Source organism: Corythoichthys intestinalis, chromosome 4, assembly GCF_030265065.1.
Source record: "Corythoichthys intestinalis isolate RoL2023-P3 chromosome 4, ASM3026506v1, whole genome shotgun sequence".
NCBI classification, from domain to species: Eukaryota; Metazoa; Chordata; class Actinopteri; order Syngnathiformes; family Syngnathidae; genus Corythoichthys; species Corythoichthys intestinalis.
In genome coordinates this window covers 42327141-42348089 of record NC_080398.1, presented here as the reverse complement: position 1 = coordinate 42348089, position 20949 = coordinate 42327141, and the positions used below count along the sequence as shown (strand labels likewise).

The following is a 20949-nucleotide window of genomic DNA, read 5'->3' as shown; positions in this document are numbered from 1 at the left end:
CATAAAGGATACATCTGCGAGTTTCAGCAGCAAGCGTGCGGTCCTGATAGTCAGCGCTTCATTTGGGGGAAAAAAATAGTCACAGTGAGTGTAAAAATACGTTTCGAGTGAAAAAATGTGAAGTGACTGACATTTTCCTCGAACTGAGTGGCCTCCAGCCAGCAGGGCGGCGACTATGCCATTAGCATCCAGCATCTGTTGTGATCAAGAACACAAACATCGATTAGAAACATAAACCTCCATTCACTTTACATTGTGATCGTGTACTAATACTTTTAACCAAATGCAATATTTTCTCTTTGTCCCAAAACTTTTGCCTAACCTGATGTTTCAATACTTTTGTCCAAATTATCTCTTTCTGTCCTAATACTTTTCTCCGACCTCTTAATTCCCTTTACTTTTGGCATCCTAATATTCTTTAGTCTGTCTTTGAAGAGTATCTGTCACATGGTGCGTTCAGGAACAGCATGTAAAACACAACCTCAGCATGACAACCTAATTTGTTGCATTGTTTTAAAAATATTTACCATCATATATTTTTGTATGTAGCATATTTAAATGTACTTGATAAGTTAAAAAACATTCGGGTAGCAAAGCATGAGAGTTTTCTTTTTCCTGATTTTTTTTTTCCCCCTCCAAAGTCATTTGGCGCCTCATCCAGGCGACTGCTTATCTGACGTATGCCGAGTGCCAGGCTTGGTTAGTCACCAGATAGGATAACTTCTGTGAAAAGGCTCGCCGTGAAGAAAAGCTGCCGCGGCCACAAACTTAGACAGCTTAGACCAACTTAGACTTTAGCTCAGTAGTCATTGCTGAATAAAACACCAAGTCGCACTGGTCCCTAATGCGCTCCAATACAGCAGGTACTATACATTTATTTTGAACAAGGCCACGTTCATACTTCAGGTCTTAATGCACGAATCCGATTTTTTCGTGTTTTTCCGACTCGAGTGAGGCATTAACTTAAGACGGTCTGAACGTGACAAGTCGCATTGAACTGGACCATTTCAAATCCGATCTGGGTCACTTTCGTATGTGGTTCAAATCTGATCTGGGCCACATTTTTCCAGACTGTCGCGGCGGTCTGTACTGTCCAGTCTCTCAAATCGGAATTCATGCAGCAATTACGTAATCAAAAAGCGAGAGAGACGCTACGGTAGTGGTGCAGCTGTGCGTTATTAGCGCCTAGCTTGCAGTGAACACGGCTTTTTAGGAAGGGTCGGACTTTACAACAGTCATAAAAAAAAAAAAAAAAAGGGTTGAGGATAAGCCTGAGAATGATCGGTTTTCTGTCTGCTCCATATAAGCAATATTTCAACATTGCTTACACGGCCGAGAGTCGTGGCAAACCGCCCGTATGTGCATGTGACATGCACGGACATGCACGATCCAAATACTTTGAATGTAAGCCTAAACTGGGATTATTTATGTCTGTTATTTGTGTCCTCTTTTTAAAAAGAAAAATATGATATCCCTGCAATGAGGGATGACAGCCAGCACGTGTGGTCATTTGTTTTGATGCTTCTGCGCATGTCGGACTGCGAATTAGTGCGCATGCGTAATACTTGAATGGTTTCAATGGACAAAGGCAGTCTGAACGGGCACGCCCAAAAAACAGATATGACAAAAAATCGGATTTGTGCATTAAGACCTGTAGTATGAACGTAGCCTTAGAGCCAGTTGTGTGGTTGTTTGAACGATGTGCTAATGCTAGCGAACCGTTTATGTCATTGCTGTAAGAGCACCTAATTATCATTTATTTACGTTGACGCAAACCTGTTTGGTATCGAGGACCAAATTGATTCAGCAAATTATACGATCGTCCAGCATCGTCATTTGGGAGTTCGCTGTATAGCCAGGACCGAGCCGTAGCGCCCTGGTGAGGACAGTATATTCGCATTTCGTTGTTCATGCACTGTACATTTATTCAGCATGTTGTTCTCTATTGTATTTTCATTAGGGCTGTCAAACGATTACAATTTTTAATCAAGTTAATTACAGCTTAAAAATTAATTAATCGTAATTCAAACTATCTATAAAATATGCCATATTTTTCTGTAAATTATTGTTGGAATGGAAAGATAAGACACAAGACTGATATGTACATTCAACATACGGTACATGAGTACTGTATTTGTTTATTAAGACAATAAATCAACAAGATGGCATTAACATTATTAGCGTTCTCTTAAAGCGATCCATGGATAGAAAGACTTGTAGTTCTTAAAAGATAAATGTTAACACAAGTTATAGAAATTTTACATTAAAACCCCTCTTAATGTTTTCGTTTTATTAAGTAACAAGCGGACATTACACTGCTGTCATTTTAATCTGTTTGAGCGGGGCATGTGCGTTAATTACGTCAAATGTTTTAACCCACACAAAAATTCACACGGTCCCAGGCTTCAACTGGGACCGTGTGCTTTGGTCAGATGAGACCAAGATTGAGCTTTTTGGCAACAAACACTCTAAGTGGGTCTGGCGTGCCATGAAAGATGCACATCCTGAAAAGCACCTCATACCTACAGTGAAGTATGGGGGTGGGTCAGCGATGCTGTGGGGCTGTTTCGCTTCCAAAGGCCCTGGGAACCTTGTTAGGGTGCATGGCATCATGAATGCTTTGAAATACCAGGACATTTTAAATCAAAATCTGTTGCCCTCTGCCTGAAAGCTGAAGATGGGTCGTCAATGGGTCTTTCAGCAAGACAATGACCCTAAACATATGGCCAAATCTACATAGAAATGGTTCACCGGACACAAAATCAAGCTCCTCCCATGGCCATCTCAGTCCCCAGACCTTGTTTTGTTGGCAAAAGGGGGTTGTACAAAGTATTAACACCAGGGGTGCTAATAATTGTGACACACATTATTAAATGTCAAATATTTTTTTCATTATGTGGGATTTTTTCCCCACTGAATGAATGCACTTGTATTGAAGGTTGGATTTTTCTATTTTTTTTTTTCCATTAAGGTCCCATATTATTTGAATTAAAATATATATATATATTAGAAGCTATAAAACACATCTTTTTCAGGGGTGCCAATAATTATGGAGGGCACTGTAGAGCCACATAGCCCAGGACAAAGAAAGTTTCTAAGATCCTATCTGGTGACTAACTATAATAAGGAAAGCATAAATCTTGCACAATAATTGAAAGAGTAGATGTCCCAATACTTTGGTATGTACTTAATGGACATGGAAGTGCTTACCTCTGACCTGTTGTCTTCCTGAAAGAAAAAAAAAACAGAATATGACGATGAAACATGAGAAAGCTCATTCTCTGACCATGCCGACAAAGTCACGTCTACGTACGGTGACGCAGTCGCGCACTGGGAAGGCCTCGCAGCGCAGCTCCCGCGGCCAGGATATGCCGTAGTGACCCAAACGGGCCTCGCAGTGGTCGCGGGCGGTCTGGCAAAAACTCCGACAGGGTCTCCGTATCCGGCCCTGGGAGCAGCGCGGGGCGTAGGCAGCGCACAGGAAAGGCCGGATGTCGTACGAGCAAGCGGACTTGGCGAAGGTCTCGAAGAAGGACAGCTTAACGGAAGCATCTCGCTGGCTGGTGTGGCCAAGTTGGTTGGGCATTATCGTCTGGTTGTAGGACAGGCCTTGGCACATAGAGATGCTGAGGGGCTCGCAAATGCCGCCGCCCTCTGCCATGCCAAACTGTGACACAAGCACAAAAGCCATTGATTTGACTGAAACGTAAAAAAATATACATTCTTGAGAATAAACATCTTGGGGTGGGGGGACTATATTGCAGGAGTTTTTTTGTGTGTGTTTTTTTCTAACCTGTTCAGCTGCTTAGACATGGATAATAGGAATCTAAGTGTCCTTATGGTCTGAACAGTTTTAATGTATCACATGGGAGTTTGGCATACAGTTCTCCCATTGGGGTTGTTCATGATGTTTTATTTATTAGGAGAAAGCAGTGAACAGAAAGCAATAATGGTGGGACAGAGATGAAGGAAGAAGACACAAGAGGAGAAGAATAAACAATGAGAGTGTTAGGTTTGTGTTGGTTACCTCCTGGTGTGTCCCTGTGATTGCCCATTGAGTTCTCCTGTTGTTCCTGCTCCTAGTGTATCCCCCAACCTGCATACTCCTGTGTCACTCACCTGTTCCTCGTTGTCTCTTTACCCCTTGTCTGTTTCTGTATATAAGCTCCCAGTTTCTTTCCACCCCTTGTTGCGACATTGTCAATGTGCATGTTCACGTCAGCGTCAATTCCTGCCCGTTCCTACGTCACAGCCCTTGTGTTCCTCAGCATAAATTTTTGATACCAGTCTTTTGTTAGTACCCTGACTTTTGTAGGACATAATCTACCTCCTCCACACTTCAATCTCCCACCTGGAGAAGGCGGGGAGCACTGTGAGGATCATGTTCTTTGATTTCTCCAGCGCGTTCAACACCATCCAGCCCACCCTATTGAGAGACAAGCTGGAGCAGGCGGGAGTGGCCCACCACCTCACCACATGGATCCAGGACTACCTCACAAACCGGCCACAGTACGTGAGAACACGGGACTGTGTGTCAGACGTGCTTCTCTGCAGCACTGGGGCACCGCAGGGAACTGTCTTGGCTCCTTTCCTGTTCACCCTCTACACTTCGGACTACAAATACAAAACCCCCACCTGTCACCTGCAGAAGTTCTCCGACGACTCTGCGATTGTCGGCCTCATCTCAGACGGAGATGATCGGGAGTACAGAGAACTCACTCAGGGTTTTGTGGACTGGTGCCAGCAGAACCGCCTCCAGATCAACGCGGAGAAATCCAAGGAGCTGTTGGTGGATTTCGGCAGGTGCCGGAACTCTCCACCTGCACCAGTGAATATCCAGGGAACGGATGTTGAGAGAGTCTCAACTTACAAGTACCTGGGTGTTCATCTGAAAAATAAACTGGTTTGGATTGACAACATCGACGCTCTTTATAGGAAGGGTCAAAGCAGACTCTTCCTACTTAGGAGGCTGAGGTCTTTTGGTGTTCAGGGGGCACTCCTCAGGAACTTTTATGACTCAGTGGTTGCATCGGTCATATTCCAGGGAGTGGTCTCCTGGGCAGGCGGCGTCTCGGCCCGGGACAAAAAGAGGCTGGACAAACTGGCGAGGATGGGCTGCTCCCTGGACTCAGTGGGGGACAGGAGGATGATGGCAAAGCTGTCATCAATGCTGCACAACCCGTCCCACCCCCTCCGAGGCACCCTTACAGCACTCCATAGCTCCTTTAGTAATAGACTTTTACACCCTCGCTGTGCAAAGGAGAGATTCTGTCGCTCCTTCCTGCCTGCCGCTATCAAGCTGTTTAATAAGAACACTAGGCAGTCTCTACAAACTGCCGGTCATTAGTGCAATTGTGCAGTTCTGCACTTGGGATTATACTGTGCAATATCCAACATTCCACACAACTGTATTTTTTTATTGCTTCCAATTCTGTACTTTATATTTGCACTGCCACCTTTTTTTCCCCTCTGTACTATGTAAAGACTATTAGTGTGTTTTCGAATGTTTGCTGCTAATGTAATAAATTAACGGCTACATCACGCCGTCCTCTGCGTTACCTATATCTTTGCTGCTGTAACACCGAGAATTTGCCCATGGTGGGATCAATAAAAGTCTTCTTATCTTATTTTATAAGAGTTGTTGGATTCCTCGGTCGTCTTGTTTGTACTTTGTTTTTTTGTTGGCTTTATTAACTACTTTTTACACTGTCTATCTGCCTTGCCTCCCTTCCTCTGCATTTGGGTCCATACCACCTGCCAGCCCGCAAACCGTAACAAAGCGATACATTTTTTAAACGCCTATGCTACCTATGTACATAGTGGTGCTATCTTTATCTAATGCATCGGATTCCTTCTCAGTGAGGGTTGGACTCTGCCAAGGTTGCTGTTGAGTTAATTATCGAGGGTTGATTGAATATTTGCTTGATTGATTGAATATTTGCTTGTGCTCATACATACCTATAATACTAGGGCTGCAGCTATCGAATATTTTAGTAATCGAGTAATCGACTGAAAATTCTTTCGATTAATCGAGTAATCGGATAAAATAAATATAATTTTAGGTGAAGAGCAATTATAAATATACATGAGAAACCAAGACATTTCATCTAATCTTGAACCATTTTCAGTCAATCAATGTCTTTATTTTTGATGTGTATTGTTGAAAACAGCCAACAATTGCATCTCAGATGTAACTAGAATAAAAAAAAAGACTAATTCACTGCTTTCACTCAAAAAACCTTTAGATCTTATAAAAAAAAATTAATAATAATAAAAAGCTGCAGCTATCGAATATTTTAGTAGTCGATTAATCGATGGGCTAGTTAGTTCGGATAATCGAGTAATTGGATAAGGAACATGAAAACTTAAAATGCCTGAGCTGAGCCCTAAACAGCATAAATTTTAAAAAATAAGGATCAATGTAAAACAAAAGAACAATAGGCTAACTTACATAGAAAAAGTCCACTAGCTTAAATGCGATAAAATGCTTTTTTTTTTTTTTTTTTTTTTACAATGCTCTAAAAAATGGTTCTGACACATATTCCCACAAAAAAATAACTAATTACACCTATAAACTAAATCATGAATGCATTAAAAAACATTAGCTCAAACAAAAACTTGGCTTACGTTGGTCTTAACAGGGAGCAGTTGGATTCAACCATCTGAAAAGAGGCAGACCAGAGGGCTGCAAACACTTTCAAAATAAACAACACCACTTAAACGAATACTCGAGGCAACAAAATTTAATTCGAATATTTTTTTCTTATCGAATACTCGAGCTAATCGATTAATCATTGCAGCACTACATAATACATATTGCCATATTTTTTCTTATTGATATAACCAGTAAATGATTATTGCTTGCTATACTAGGTTGTGGTATAATATTTAAGTGTTAGAAAGAGTAAAGAGGGTCGGGATGACAACTGCCTTGCTTCATGGCCGCATCATTGCGTAACTAGACCTTCCGGGACATCTTCAGCACCTGGCGTCTAGACTTTCGTCTAGACCTTCGAGGACAATTTTCCATTCGAGGACATCTTCCATGGCCGCAGCGTTCCATAACTGAAGTGTCTGGGTCATTCTGACCACTTTACGTGTGCCCTTGCTTACACACGTGTATTTAGTTAGTTCCACCTACATGCTCACACATAGCCAACCAAAATCACATGGGTGTCTCCAGCTTGCTTTCCCCCTCCCTTCAGGGCGGCACCCTTCTGTGTTAGGACAAACCCCTAATAAAAAGAGCAAGGAGGTTTTTTTTCCTTAGATCAATTTTGCTGACTATACAGCGTAATCTAGCATTTCTCTGTCTAGTCCCTCTATTTTGCTCTCCTTGGCCAAGAAAACTGAGTGTCTTCTCTCCTTATTTTTGGGTAATTTTAACAATGTCTAACTAAGGGTCTATTTTTTAACTTGACAGTTGCCCTTTGTCACCGATTGTGTTCATAACGTTTATGGGCAGAATTGCTAGGCACAGCTGAAGCGTTGAGGGGATCCGGTTTGGTAGCCTCAGTATTGCATCTCTGCTTTTTGCAGATGTGGTGCTGTTGGCTTCATCGAGCCGTGATCTCCAACTCTCATTGGAGCGGTTCGCAGCAGAGTGTGAAGCAGTTGGGATGAAGATCATCACCTATAAATCAGAGACCATGGTCCTGAGTCAGAAAAGGGTGGTGTGCCCTCTCCAGTTAGGGGATGAGATCCTGCCTCAAGTGGAGGAGTCTTCGGGTCTTGTTCACGAGTGAGGTGGGAGGGAGCGGGAAATCGATAGGTGGATCGGTGGAGCATCTGCAGTGATGCGAACTCTGTACCGACCGGTCCGCTGTGGTGAAGAAGGAGCTGCGCTAAAAGGCAAAGCTCTCGATTTATCAGTCGATCTATGTTCATTCCCTCACCTATGGTCGGTCACGAGCTATGGGTGGTGACCGAAAGAACAAGATCCCGGATACAAGCGGCCGAAATGAGTTTCTTTCGCAGGGTGTCCGGACTCTCCCTTAGAGATTGGGTGAGAAGCTCGGTCATCCGCGAAGGACCCAAGGTCGAGCCGCTACTCCTCCACGTTGAGAGGAGCCAGTTGAGGTGGCTCGGGCATCTGTTTCGTATGCCTCCTTGATGCCTTCCTGGAGAAGTGTTCCGGGCTTGTCCCACCGGCAGGAGACCACAGGGAGGACCCAGGACACACTAGAGAGAGTATATCTCTCGGCTGGCTTGGGAACACCTTGGGATCCTGCCGGAAGAGCTGGATGAAGTGTCTGGGAAGAGGGAAGTCTGAGCTTCCCTGCTAAAACCCGACCCCGGATTAAGCAGCAGATAATGGATGGATGGATATTTACTCGTGGACACAAAGTAGGGGGGCCTGATAATAGCACCCAAAAACCCAATCACCCCCTCATTCCCCCTGTTTAGCGTCAATCGCATGATGGATTTCCACTGCCCCCTGTTGATGGATTTCCATCATTACGAGAGAGAACGCAATTATCTCATTGGCTCAATGTGTAAATATGAATGTTTTCTCTTTTCAGAAATATTCTGCTTAGTTTTTAACCTTGTGTATATCGAAAATGAAAAACCATACAATTTGCTTCAAAACATTTAAGTGACTGTACAACTTTTCTTACGTGCTGGCACGACGCGGTGCTGAAAGCGTCGCACTTGAGCGACTCAGGCCAAGAGTAGCCTAAATCCCTCAGCGTAGGTACACAGCTGGACCGCACCAGCTCGCACAAGGTCCTGCACGGTGTTCTGGCTTTTCCCGCCTTACACTCAGGCGTTAAGACTGAACAAAGGAAAGTCTTGAGGTGGGGCGAGCACGCCAAGTTGATCAGCGAGTAGTACGAGCTAACTTGTACGCCGACTTCCTCTTGGTTTTTGTGGCCTAGGACGTTGGGCAGGACGGTTTGGCTGTACTGGAGATCTGTACAGAGAGGTTCCGTAATGCGCTCGCACGTGCCTGAAACGGTCGTTTCGGAAACGTTTCTGGGATCCTGCAAGAAGACATTTGATGTTCGCTTTTGTTAACTTATAAGTCGTGTTGCACCGATACCATTTTTTGGCTCATGACTTCGATACGGTGTGGTATCAGCAGATACTGTACTGTACCATGTCTTTAAAAAAATCAAAAATCAAACATTTTTCTGAATCGATATATTGTATTGTTGGAAAAAGGAACCATTAATTTGCTACCAAAATCTTCCACTAGAATAGTGCCTCTGTTAACTCAATGGCTGCCATTGACGGCCCTCAATGTCCAATCCACTGGAAAGGACGAATCAACGTCCGTTATTTCGAAACCAGATTATTCGAAACTAGTCTTTCTGATTTTCGGGACTTTTACAGGTCACTTTCTGTTCATTCTAGGATATTTACACGTTACGTCCTGTTGGCTTTGAGTCACCTTTTATTCATTTGGGCTAACTTTCGCATCACTTCCTTTCCAGAAGCCCAAAATTGACAGGAAGTGACCTGTAAATGCCCCAAAATCAAAAGAAAGTGACCCGTAAATGCTCCGAAAGTAAAAGAAAGTCACCGAAAATCTACAGGAAGTGACATGAAATGCCTCAAAATTAACTCATTGACTCGCAATGCACTGACTGCCATAGACGTCCAATCCGTTTAAAGTGGGAGGGACTGCAGCAAATGCACAATGGCGTACAACACGCTACACGTCACTTCCGCTCATTAATATTCATGATGTTAGCTACTGCTGCTAAGGGGGGGACAAGCTCCCATTTGTTCCCCAAAAGTAAATGTATGGAAATAGTGTAACATGTTTACAGAGCTAAACCTACCAATTCATTCCGAAAATGATGTCCCTGGTGCCAAATTCACTGGTAAAAATGTGGAAGAACATACAAATGTTCAGTTAGAGAGATAGCTTGAGTGTCGAGGGCTGAAAAAGACGGAAAAAAGAAACGAGCCTACCTAAGCTTCGCCTTAGCTTTTTTATCGACACCTTTTTCTTACGCCACTGACAATGACATTCTCCTGTTTCAACAATCGATCATTTAGCACCATATGCCCTGTCTTTCTTATATATTATATCCTCTGGTTGTCTTATGTCTCTGACTGTTCTTTTGCTCAATTTAACATTGCTATTTTTGTGTAGCGATCGCAAATGCTACTCGTTGACAGCCAATGAACACTTTCAATTTTTTCATTAATAACCGATCTTAATTCTGTAATTTATATGCACTTCGCCCTTACCAAAGTTTTTTTTTTTTTTTATCACAGAAAACGTAACAGTGGCAATCAGATACCATTTTAATCCTTTTCAGGTCATTCATTGTCAGACGGAAGCAGCACGGCAAAACGCCACGCTAAAAAATATGTAAAAAATATCAAAATGGCTTACCTCATACCAACCCAACAAAGTGTTTACTGCATATGAAATGTGAATGGTTTCACCTTGCTGGCATTATAATGATCCATTCTTCACATTTCTTCCTCCGAGTTTTTGGTTTTGGGAAACGTATGAAGAAAACATCCTTCATATGTTGAAATGTCTGGAGTCGTTGCTACAAGTTCCATATCGGCAGTGCTTGATCGGCATGTTTGTTTTTGAAAGATTACCCGAGAAAACTAGCAGAAATATAATGGTTTGTAAGCAAGGGCGTGTCTATAATGTCCCACTTCAGCCTTACGATGCGATGTCACGGTCTAAAAAATAGCATTCGTGCGGTCCGCTATTGTTATTTCGCTGCCACCCTCCTAGGTCAAATGAATTGGATGTCTAGTGATAAACAAGGATGAAAAGAGCTTGTTTATTCTGGTTATTACTTGTATGGTAAAATATTAAATTCATCGGTACCGATACTAGTATCCGTGCAACACGATTAGTATATAAAGTCACAAGCTTTTTCTTACCTGCTCACAGGAATACATGGAAAAATTCTCACAATTCAGCTTGTCCGGCCATGAGAAGCCAAACTTGTTCATCAAGGACTCGCATCCGGCGCGGGCCTGCTCGCACTGAGTTTTGCACGGAGAACGAACGATTCCCGCCCGGCACTCGGGAACGAAGACGGAGCACAGGAAAGGCTTCAGCTGAGGCGAACACTGAACCTTGACCAGCGGGTAGAACTGGTGCACCTCCAGGCCGGCGTCTTCCTGTGACGTGTGGCCTAAAGAGTTGGGCATGATAGTCTGGGTGTATGAGATGCCTTGGCATAGGGGGATTGTGATGGGTTGACATGATGAAGTTGTTGGTGGTTGTTGAGCCTGAAAGCACATAATTAAGGACCCATGACCTCCGTGAAGTTGGACCCATTAGACACAAATTTATATAACACAATTGTCATTGGTTTGTGCTGAAATTTTTTTTTTTGTGTCGCTATCGTTTTTGAGATATAAACAATTATTTTATAGGTCAATCTGAGGTCAACCAGCCCCCCATTGTGATTAAAAATGGTTAAGAGTTAGAAAGAGTTACGGGGCAATTGCCAAGCAGCTTGGTGATATAAGATCCACCATTGGAGCAATTATTAGAAAATGGATGAAGCTAAACATGACTGTCAATCTTGGTTGGACTGGGGCTCCATGCAAGATCTACCTCGTAGGGTCTCAATGGTAAATGGTGTTATAGTTGTATAGCACTGTTCCACCTTTCAAGGCCCTCAAAGCGATTTACACAACATCACCATACACCTACTGGTGACTCAGCACCAGGAGCAACGTGGGGGGTTCAGTATCTTGCTCAAGGATACTTAGACAAGTTCATCAGGGCGGAGAATTGAACCCACTACCTACGGGTTAGGGGACAACTACTCTACCACTGAGACACGCCACACGATGATCCTAAGAAATGGTCAGGAATCAGCCAAAAACTACACGTGAAGAGCTGGTCAATGACCTGAAAGGAGCTGGGACCACCGTTTCCAAGGTTACTGTTGGTAATACACTAAGACGTCATGGTTTAAAATCATGCATGGCACGCAAGGTTCCCCTGCTTAAACCAGCACATGTCCAGGCCCCTTAACCATTTGGATGATCCAGAGGAGTCATGGGAGAAAGCCATGTGGTCATATGAGATCAAAATGGAACTTTTTGGTCTTAATTCCACTCATCGTGTTTGGAGGAAGAAGAATAATGAGTACCATCCCAAGAACACCATCCCAACGTTGAAGCACGGGGGTGGTAGCATCATGCTTTCGGGGTGTTTTTCTGAACATGGGACTGGACAACTGCACTGTATAAAGGAGGGGATGACCAGGGCCATGGATTGTGAGATTTTGGGAAATAACCTCCTTCCCTCAGTTAGAACATTGACAATTGGTCGTGAATGGGTCTTCCAACATGATAATGGCCCGAAGCCATAACTAAGGAATAAGGGTGTAATTTGTATTGAGGGCGCCGGACGGAAGTACCGTAATTGGATTGGGAGGGCGGCTTTCGCGGCATCGCGGTAGGATCTTGTTTGCAGTGTATCAACCAGGATTATTTCGATTTGGTTGCACTTTAGCACCTTGTGCATTCGCACTTTGGATCGGGGGGTGACTTACTAACAACCGAGTGGTCTGATCGCAGGCACGGCGGCCCCAGACCCTTTGATTATGGGTCGGATGGTAAAGCGGGGTAGGTCAGGAAATGGAAGTGGAGCAGATCAGGAACGGGAGGAGAGTCAATTGACCAAAATGTCACGTACTGAGAGTAATGATAGAGAATACAACATTATTTATAAGTTTGTTGGAAATGATGGCAAATCAATGAACCCGCTCAAGTTGTCTGCTGAAATAAAGGAGAAAATGGGGGCTGTGTTGAATGTGAAAGTTCTGATGAATGGAAACCTGCTAGTGGTTTGTAAATCTCAGGTACAAATCGATAAAGCGTTGAAGGTGAAGAGCTTGCTTGGTCGCAGGGTGGAAGGGTTCGTCCCGGGTCGTCAGGAGGCACTCAGGGGAGTGATTTATGTAAATACGGACGTTTCTGAGTCTGAAATACAAGGAAATTTGACTGGAGCAGATGTTGAATCGGTCAAAAGATTTAGGGAAACGGGACGAGCAGTTCTGGTAATGTTTAGGCAAGAAACGCTCCCTGAAAGAGTCTTTCTGGGTTATATGAGTCATCCTGTGAGGCAGTACATTCGCCCTCCACTTAGGTGCTACAAGTGCCAACGGTTTGGGCATGTAGCAGCAGTGTGCAGGGGGACCACAAGGTGTGGAAAGTGTGGAGGGAATCATAACATAACTGAATGTGATGCTGCGCAGGACAAATGTTGTAACTGCGGGGGGACTCACAAGTCTTCGGCTAAAATATGTGGATTTCATCAAAAAGCGATTTTGGTCGAGAAAATAAGAACAGAGGACAAAATTACTTACTCCGAGGCGGTCAGGAAGGTGAACAGGGAAAGCTTGGCTGGACCGGCTGTGGTACAGGCTGCTGCTGTGACTAAACCAAGAGAAAATATAAGTCTAGCAGTGTCGACGCAGGCTTTGGTTAAGTTTGTGCTGGAGGTGATATGGAGCGTTAAAAATGTCAGCAGTAAATTGGAAGTTTCAAATATTGTTACAGAGGCTGCAGAACGGTATTTAGAAGGAGGACCCCCTGCGCTGGTGTGGCAGACGAGGACTGGGGGCGGCGATGAAGATGAGGAGATTGGTCTTCGGGCATCACTGGAGTCAGTGGACTCGCTGGGGTCTGGGTTGCAGGAGAGGAGCCAGGTTAGACACGTTCACTAAATGTTTTGTATTTTTCAATGGAATGCTAGAAGTTTAATAGCAAACGGACAGGAATTAAAGAGAGTTTTGCATGAGTTTGGGGAATTGCCTGAGATAGTCTGTGTTCAAGAGACATGGCTTAAACCCTGCCTAGACTTTGTTATTCCTGGGTATGACAGTGTCAGGTTTGATAGGGAGGAGAAGGCGGGAGGGGGTTGTGCAATTTTTATAAAGAGAGGGGTGCGATATCAGCGAGTAAATGTAAAAACGTTATTAGAGTGTGTAATGGTGAGAGTGTGGGGGAGGAATGGATGGATATACGTTGTGAATGTGTACAACCCTTGTATGCAAATTGAAAGAGGGGACCTGGACCAAATAAGAGAGAAGGCAGAGGGGCCTTCAGTGTGGGTGGGGGATTTTAATGCCCATAACCCTCTCTGGGGCAGTCTCAGGATGGATCGTAATGGTGGCACTATGGAGGATTTTATTGATGATGGTGGTTTAGTTTGTATGAATACCTGTAGAAGTACACGGTTTAATATTATGAATGGATTAGGGTCTTGTATTGACTTGTCTTTGGTATCGAGTGAATTGGCCAGTAAGTGTGAATGGGAGGTGTTGGACCAGTTGAGTATGGGGAGTGATCACTTTCCGATCATGTTGAGAGTGGGCAGAAAGATGGATGTCAGGCTAGAAGAACAGGTTAAATGTTTTGACTTTGGAAGAGCAGATTGGGAAAGGTTTAGTGTGCTTTGTGAGGAGAGGTGTAGGGACGTTGTGGATGGAGGGACGACTGATGAGTGGAGTGTGAGTTTGTGTAAGGTGATTTTAGATTGTGCTGTTGATTGTGTTCCCAGAAAGACAGGGCATAGAGCAAGACCTCCTGTTCCTTGGTGGAACCTAAACTGTGAGAAAGCTATTAGGGCTAGGAATCAAATGTTTAGACAGCTTAGGAAGTTCCCAGTGGAAGGCAATGTAATTGAGTTTAAAAGGTTGAGGGCCAAGGCAAGAAGAGTGATTAAGCAGGCTAAAAGGGACTGCTGGAGGAGTTATTGTGGAAAGCTTGGGTCAGAAAGCACAATTACGGAAGTCTGGAGAGCTGTCCATCGCATGTCTGGAATCACACGAAGCTCAGGAATACCTATCCTTGAGAATGGGGGAAGGACTGTTGTAACAAATATTGAAAAGGCTAGAGTATTTGAGTGTAAATTTAAGGATGTCCATAGTGGGGAGAATTTGGGGACAGAGGGGTTGAATAAACGTAATGAAACTTTGCAGCATAATTGGCATAAATTGGAGTTTAATAATGATCACTCTGATAGGTACAATTTGTTTTTCTCAATTGGGGAACTTAAGAAGGCCATTAATAAGGGAAGAAGAACAGCTCCCGGCAAGGACGAGATCAGTTATGACATGTTAAAAAGGGTGGGAGATAGCGTTCTGTATGAACTGCTTGCCTTGATCAATATTGTGTAGGAGGAGGGGTGTCTACCCAAGTCATGGAAGCAGGCAGTTGTTGTGCCAATTTTGAAGCCAGGTAAGGATCCTAAACAGGCAGGCTCATACAGACCGATTGCATTGACCTCTGTTTCTTGTAAGATCATGGAGCGGATGGTGACTGATAGGTTGGTGTATAAGCTGGAGAGTGAAGGAAAGTTCGCAGAGGTGCAAAGTGGCTTTCGAAAGGGTAGAGGAACTATGGATGCTGTGGTGTGTTTGGATTCTGATATTAGAAAAGCCCTTGTTAATAATGAATCTGTGATTGCGGTGTTTTTGGACATAGAAAAGGCGTACGATATGTTATGGAAGGAGGGTTTAATCATAAAAATGAATAATGTTGGTATTAGAGGGAGGTTATTAAATTGGGTTTGGAACTTCCTCCAACATAGGGTCATTCAAGTGAGAGTGGGAACCTCTCTTTCTGAAGGAGCGGAAATTGACAATGGAACTCCTCAGGGTAGTGTTATCAGCCCAGTATTGTTCAACATTATGGTGAATGACATCTTTAAGGAGGTGGGTCAGGGAGTGGGCACGTCACTTTTTGCAGACGATGCCGGAGTGTGGAAGAGAGGGCGTAATTTGAGTCACATTTTTGCTCAAATGCAGGCTGTCCTGGATAAAATTGTCAGGTGGGGAGAGAAATGGGGTTTTAAATTATCTGTGGATAAGTCTAAATATATGTTGTTTGGCAATAAGACGTTTAGAGATCACCAGAGCTTGCTGATGTATGGTAAACCGATTGAAAAAGTTAAGGATTTTAAATTCTTGGGAGTTATTTTTGATGAAAAGCTTACGTGGAAAAAACATATTGAAAGTGTAGTGTCGAAGTGTGAAAGAGTTATTAATGTGTTGCGAATGCTTTCTGGAAGCGCATGGGGGGCCTCTAGGGAAACTCAGCTAATGATTTATAGAGCAATGGTTCGCTCTAGATTAGACTATGGCTGTATGTGTTTTGGAGCGGCTGCAGCCTCCCATCTCAAGAAACTGGATACAGTTCAAGCAAAAGCTTTAAGGGTCTGTTGTGGTGCTCTCAGAACAAGCCCAATCCCGGCAATGCTGGTAGAGTTGGGTGAGACTCCTCTGTCAATTAGGAGGGCAAAATTAGCTATGCAATATGTGATCAAATTATTAGCATATCCGGGGAGTCATCCTGCTAGGCAGGTCCTTGAGGAGGTGTGGGAGTGGGGGGCTAACAAGACTGTGCCTTATGTATACAAAATGGGTAAAGAGCTGCAAAGGCTGAAACTAGGAGAGGTGGGTGTGGCTCCGAGTGTGATTTGGACTGGTAGTCCACCATGGACTTTACCTACCCCGGATATTGATATGTCGGTGATGGCACTGGCTAAAGAAGGAAGTAATTATGTGGGGCTTGTGGATAAATTGATGGCGAGTAGATGGGAGGGGTTTCTCCAAATTTACACTGATGGATCAAAGGACCCCAAGTCGGGAAAAACTGGTTTTGCAATTTACGTCCCTGATTATGATGTTCTTCAGTTTAAAAGTATTTCTAATGTGTCTGTATATGCAGCCGAAATTGCGGCAATAATATGTGCTTTACAGTGGGCAGAGAGTACAAAACAGGAAAAGTTAGTGGTGTGCACTGATTCAGCATCTGCTCTGGAAGCTTTGGTGGGGAGAGGACAAGGTTCGCGACCTGACCTTATCTCAGCAGTGCTGTCAATCGTTCATAGAATTGAGAGGGCAGGCGGTGAGGTAGGTTTTGTATGGGTTCCAGCCCATGTGGGGATCTTTGGAAATGAAATGGCCGATATGGCGGCGAAGTGGGCTCTCAAACGGGAAATTCAAGTTGAAATAGTCCCAGGAATTTATGAGTGGAAGGGTAAAATCAAGGCATATGTGACAGCTGTCTGGCAAAAAAATTGGGAGAGTGACACCAGGGGGCGTCATTACTTTGCTATCAATCCGTCTGTCAAATTTACTCCGGTGTATATCGGTAAAGAAAGGAAATATGCCGTCATGTTAACGCGTCTAAGATTGGGTCACTGTGGACTAGCTTGGGATCTGGCCAAGATAGGTAAACATCCTGATGGTAAATGTGTGCACTGCAAACAATATCAAACGGTGAAACATTTGCTGATGGAGTGTCCGCTATATAGTGAGCAGCGACGGGAGCTTTTTGGAAAAAGAGGGCCGTTGCCGCATGGCACTGTGACTATGAACGAGCTGTTGTGTCCCGCGGTGGGACAGGATGGAATGATAAGAGCTTTGGCGGATTTTTTCGTTGCCTCCGGGCTGAGATGGACATAGAGGTCATTACGTGATCTGGCCACATTGGGTAAGGCAGCAATGTGCCAATAGGCATCGAGTCTGCCGGAAATCAACGGAAGAAGAAGAAGAAGAATTTGTATTGAACCGTTTCAGTACGTGGTGCTCGGTTCGGAACGGAGGCGTACCGAACGAGTTTCTGACGTAATGTAACCCTTACTTTTCAAGGCTGTGAGTCGATCGGGTTATAGTTTCTTTGTGTAGATTATATTTACTCCGTCTTCTCTACTATAATGAGGACCAACACGGTAGGACAGTATAACCCAGAAACGTCAACGGCGCACAAACCTAAGCCGCCCAAAACCGGCCACCAAGGGGAAGACCCAAATGCAACGCCCAGACACACCTTCAGACACGCCTTCGACACGGCCCGCTTCAGCAAAGACTGGACACTGAGATAACACAGATTTTTGCTATTTGGAAACATGTAGCCTTGTTTTGGATCCAGAATTGTCCCTCCGTCGTCTGTTTTTGCCTTGTTTTTACCATTGTCGACAAATAAATTGTCAACCTGTTTTCGGTGAGTGTTCTTCAAGCTTTTGAAACATGGAGTCAGTACAAAGGGTTAAAAATAAGAAGAGAACGCGCGAGGTTCGGCCTTCCCGGTGGGTGCACGCGAGGCAGCGTCAGCCGAGCTGCACTTGTATTGGTTGGTGCTGTTCCCGGGTGCGTCTGGGCCGGGGGGGCGAATTTCAACACGCTTTAACTTGAGAAAATCCACCAATAAAGCTTTTGAAAACCGTTCATAAGATGATTCATTGAGGCATTTCATTTGTAAAATACATGTTAAAATCTTTGTCATTGGGATTGCTTTTCTCTTTAGCGCAGGACTTCTTTTTTCTTCTTTCTTTCAGAAAGAAAGCTGACCAATACGCGGGGTCTGAAAGGCAAATTGTTGTTGAATTATCTTTAAATACCCGCTACTTTTTGAGCAGGATTCCATTCCATTCCTTTGTTTATCCAGCTATCAGCTGCGACTTTGTATGGGCAGCTTTGTAAACCAATAAACGCAAATTTTAAATTGTATCGCCTCCTCACATCTGTCGACAGTGACTCGTGATAATAGTAAGCCATGTTTAAGATGTTTTTATGAAAAAAGACTCAAAACACACCTGAAATATATGAATTTCAGACGTTTGTCTATGGAATGTTTAGCTGTGGGTACCCCCTTAACAAAATGGCGACAAGTTGCTAAGTAAGGTGACGTCATCGTGACATCACGCCGACTTCCTCCATGAAAATTTCAAATCAGTTGATCATTTCTAAGTTGGAGAACTTGCAAAATCGCAGGGTGTTCAAATACTTATTTTCTTCACTGCATATTTAACAGGCGTCATTAAGTTCTGTAGAGATGTAACCTATCTAAAACAGGATGAGAGCCAAGACTAAAGAAGTTGATGATGCCGTCTAACCTGCACGCAGTTCGATTCAGGCAACGTGTCGCACTGCAGCTTGGTAGGCCAGACCAGGCGCTTGGCTTTGAGGGCGGCGTCGCACTCGCTCTTGGCCTTATTGCACATGGCCCTGCACGGCTTTACGCGATTGTCGTCGTTCGAGCACTCCGGGAAGGCCACGCGACAGACAAGCGTGGCGATGTTCGGCGAGCACGCCGTCTCCACGATCTGACTCAGCTGCTGCACGTTGACACCCTGGACGCCGGTCGGGTACCGGCTGGTGGTGTAACCCACATTTCGGCAGAAGGTGGCGGTTATCGGTCGGCAGCTCGGGCGATCGTCTTTGGCACCGCGAGTCCAAGATGGCAGAAAAACCAGCACCACGAGGAAGCAACGCAACATGGTTGTTTCTGTGCTAGTGAATACAAAGTCTACTTCAATGTTGTTCGATACCAGAAAACAGCTTCTGTGTCAGTGGACTTCAACCTGCTTGCAACATCTGCTAGGCATCATGCATGTGTGTTTGTACAAGGGGAGTCCTGTAAAAGCAAAACACCATTCTTACACACAAAATAGTATGCAGGATAAACAATTGTAACTAGGGATGGGAATTGATAGGATTTTTACGATTCCGATTCCATTATCGATATTGCTTAACGATTCGATTCTTTATCGATTCTCTTATCGATTCTAATTTGGGGAAAAAGAACAAACATTTTGATTGGCATCGAGTTTGTTTATTCAGAAGTCACAACCTTACAAACTCGCAACGAGATCAAAAGAGGCCCAAAGCCTCATTGTTAACTGTGGCAATAAGTGGCAAATACACAAGAATGTGTAACATTTTACTGAAACATTTATCTAATAGAAATAAAAAATATTGGTATATATTGGCAGATAGGTTTTTGTTCTGCCTTTGGCAATATGTGTTAAAGCAGGGGTCCCCAAACTTTTTTCCTGTGAGGGCCACATAACTTTTCCCTTCTCTGATGAGGGGCCGGGGTCAGTTTGTTACAGAAAAAGTGTGACGATTGCAGAAGTGCATAAATGTAAAAAATTATTGTTTTTCAGAAAGCCACAATCAAATAACCCTTTCTGGATTCTTTATAATAATAATAATAATTAATAATAAAAACACTATTAATTATATAGATAATAACCAAATAACCCTCTGAATTCTTCAAGGAAAAGGCCAGAAAATAAATAACACGATTGAGAAAAAAAAAAAAAAAATTCAAAATGGCCGGACCAAATGTGGAGGCGGGCCGTATTTGGGCCGCGGGCCGCAGTTTGAGGACTGCTGGAGCGCGCATACACCCAAAGAAGAAATACCGCATCCAAGTGAGTGAGAGAGGGAAACACTTCTACCAGCCTACGTTCTTTGTTAATGTTAATATCTACAGAGGCAACGCCTGTATGTATCATCTTTTGTGTTGTTGTTGTTGTGTTTCCACTCGCGATCGGACACTTAAATCCAGTTGTGTAGTGGTTTGAACGATGTGCTAATGCTAACGAACGAATGCTAACCATACTGTTATTAGCAGCTAATCATCGCTGATTTACGTTGATGCAAACCTGTTTGTTATTGGGGACAAAATTGATTTGTTTCATTTCTATTCTTAGTTTCACTCTTCAAGTGATGGTTGAATAAAGTCAGCAAATTATACCAACGTCTTCTGCATCGTCATTTGGGAGTTTAGCTAGCTGTATAGCTGGGACTTTTTAAAAAAAAAATTTTTATAGCCAGGACTGAACCTTATACTCTCTGGGAGGACAGCGCAATCGTATTCCCTCCCGATGCAGTTATCTCCACCTTGCAATGACTGCAAGTCGCTTTGTTGTAATTTTTCCTCGTGAAGTGAAGACACACTTTCGAGCGTTTGAACTTACTGCTGTCATTGTTATGTTTATGGCTGCAATGCTCGTGCTTACCCGTCGTAACCTTTCATTTTCACACTCTTTCCTGGTGAAGTGTAGTCAAACTTTGGAGCAAGTGGTTCTTGGCGCCATGCTAGTTTGATGCGTCTGGACAACAACTTACACGTCACGACGCAATACGCGTCTTTAGGAATCGTTAAAGGGATCGTGACGGCTTTTTCATTGTGATGTCGAGGCCT

The 20949-nt window shown here is 43.8% G+C and overlaps 1 protein-coding gene across 2 annotated transcripts in view; it reads right to left on the bottom strand.

The window, feature by feature from the left end:
- Window positions 1–20818, bottom strand: part of LOC130915058 (atrial natriuretic peptide-converting enzyme-like) — a 28196-nt gene extending 7378 nt beyond the window's left edge. Inside the window, exons 1-10 of one of the 2 annotated variants that reach the window (XM_057834751.1) lie at window positions 20765–20818; window positions 18851–19371; window positions 13505–13632; window positions 13314–13383; window positions 10864–11217; window positions 8619–8984; window positions 3314–3667; window positions 3211–3228; window positions 132–195; window positions 13–56 (exon numbers count right to left, since the gene is read on the bottom strand). In XM_057834751.1, the coding sequence (XP_057690734.1) occupies window positions 13–56; window positions 132–195; window positions 3211–3228; window positions 3314–3667; window positions 8619–8984; window positions 10864–11217; window positions 13314–13383; window positions 13505–13632; window positions 18851–19234 (1782 nt within the window). In that variant the 5' untranslated portion in view covers window positions 19235–19371; window positions 20765–20818. The remainder of the gene's footprint in view (window positions 1–12; window positions 57–131; window positions 196–3210; window positions 3229–3313; window positions 3668–8618; window positions 8985–10863; window positions 11218–13313; window positions 13384–13504; window positions 13633–18850; window positions 19372–20764) is intronic. The other variant, XM_057834752.1, reaches the window with a different exon arrangement.
- Between the last annotated feature and the right edge of the window lie 131 nt (window positions 20819–20949).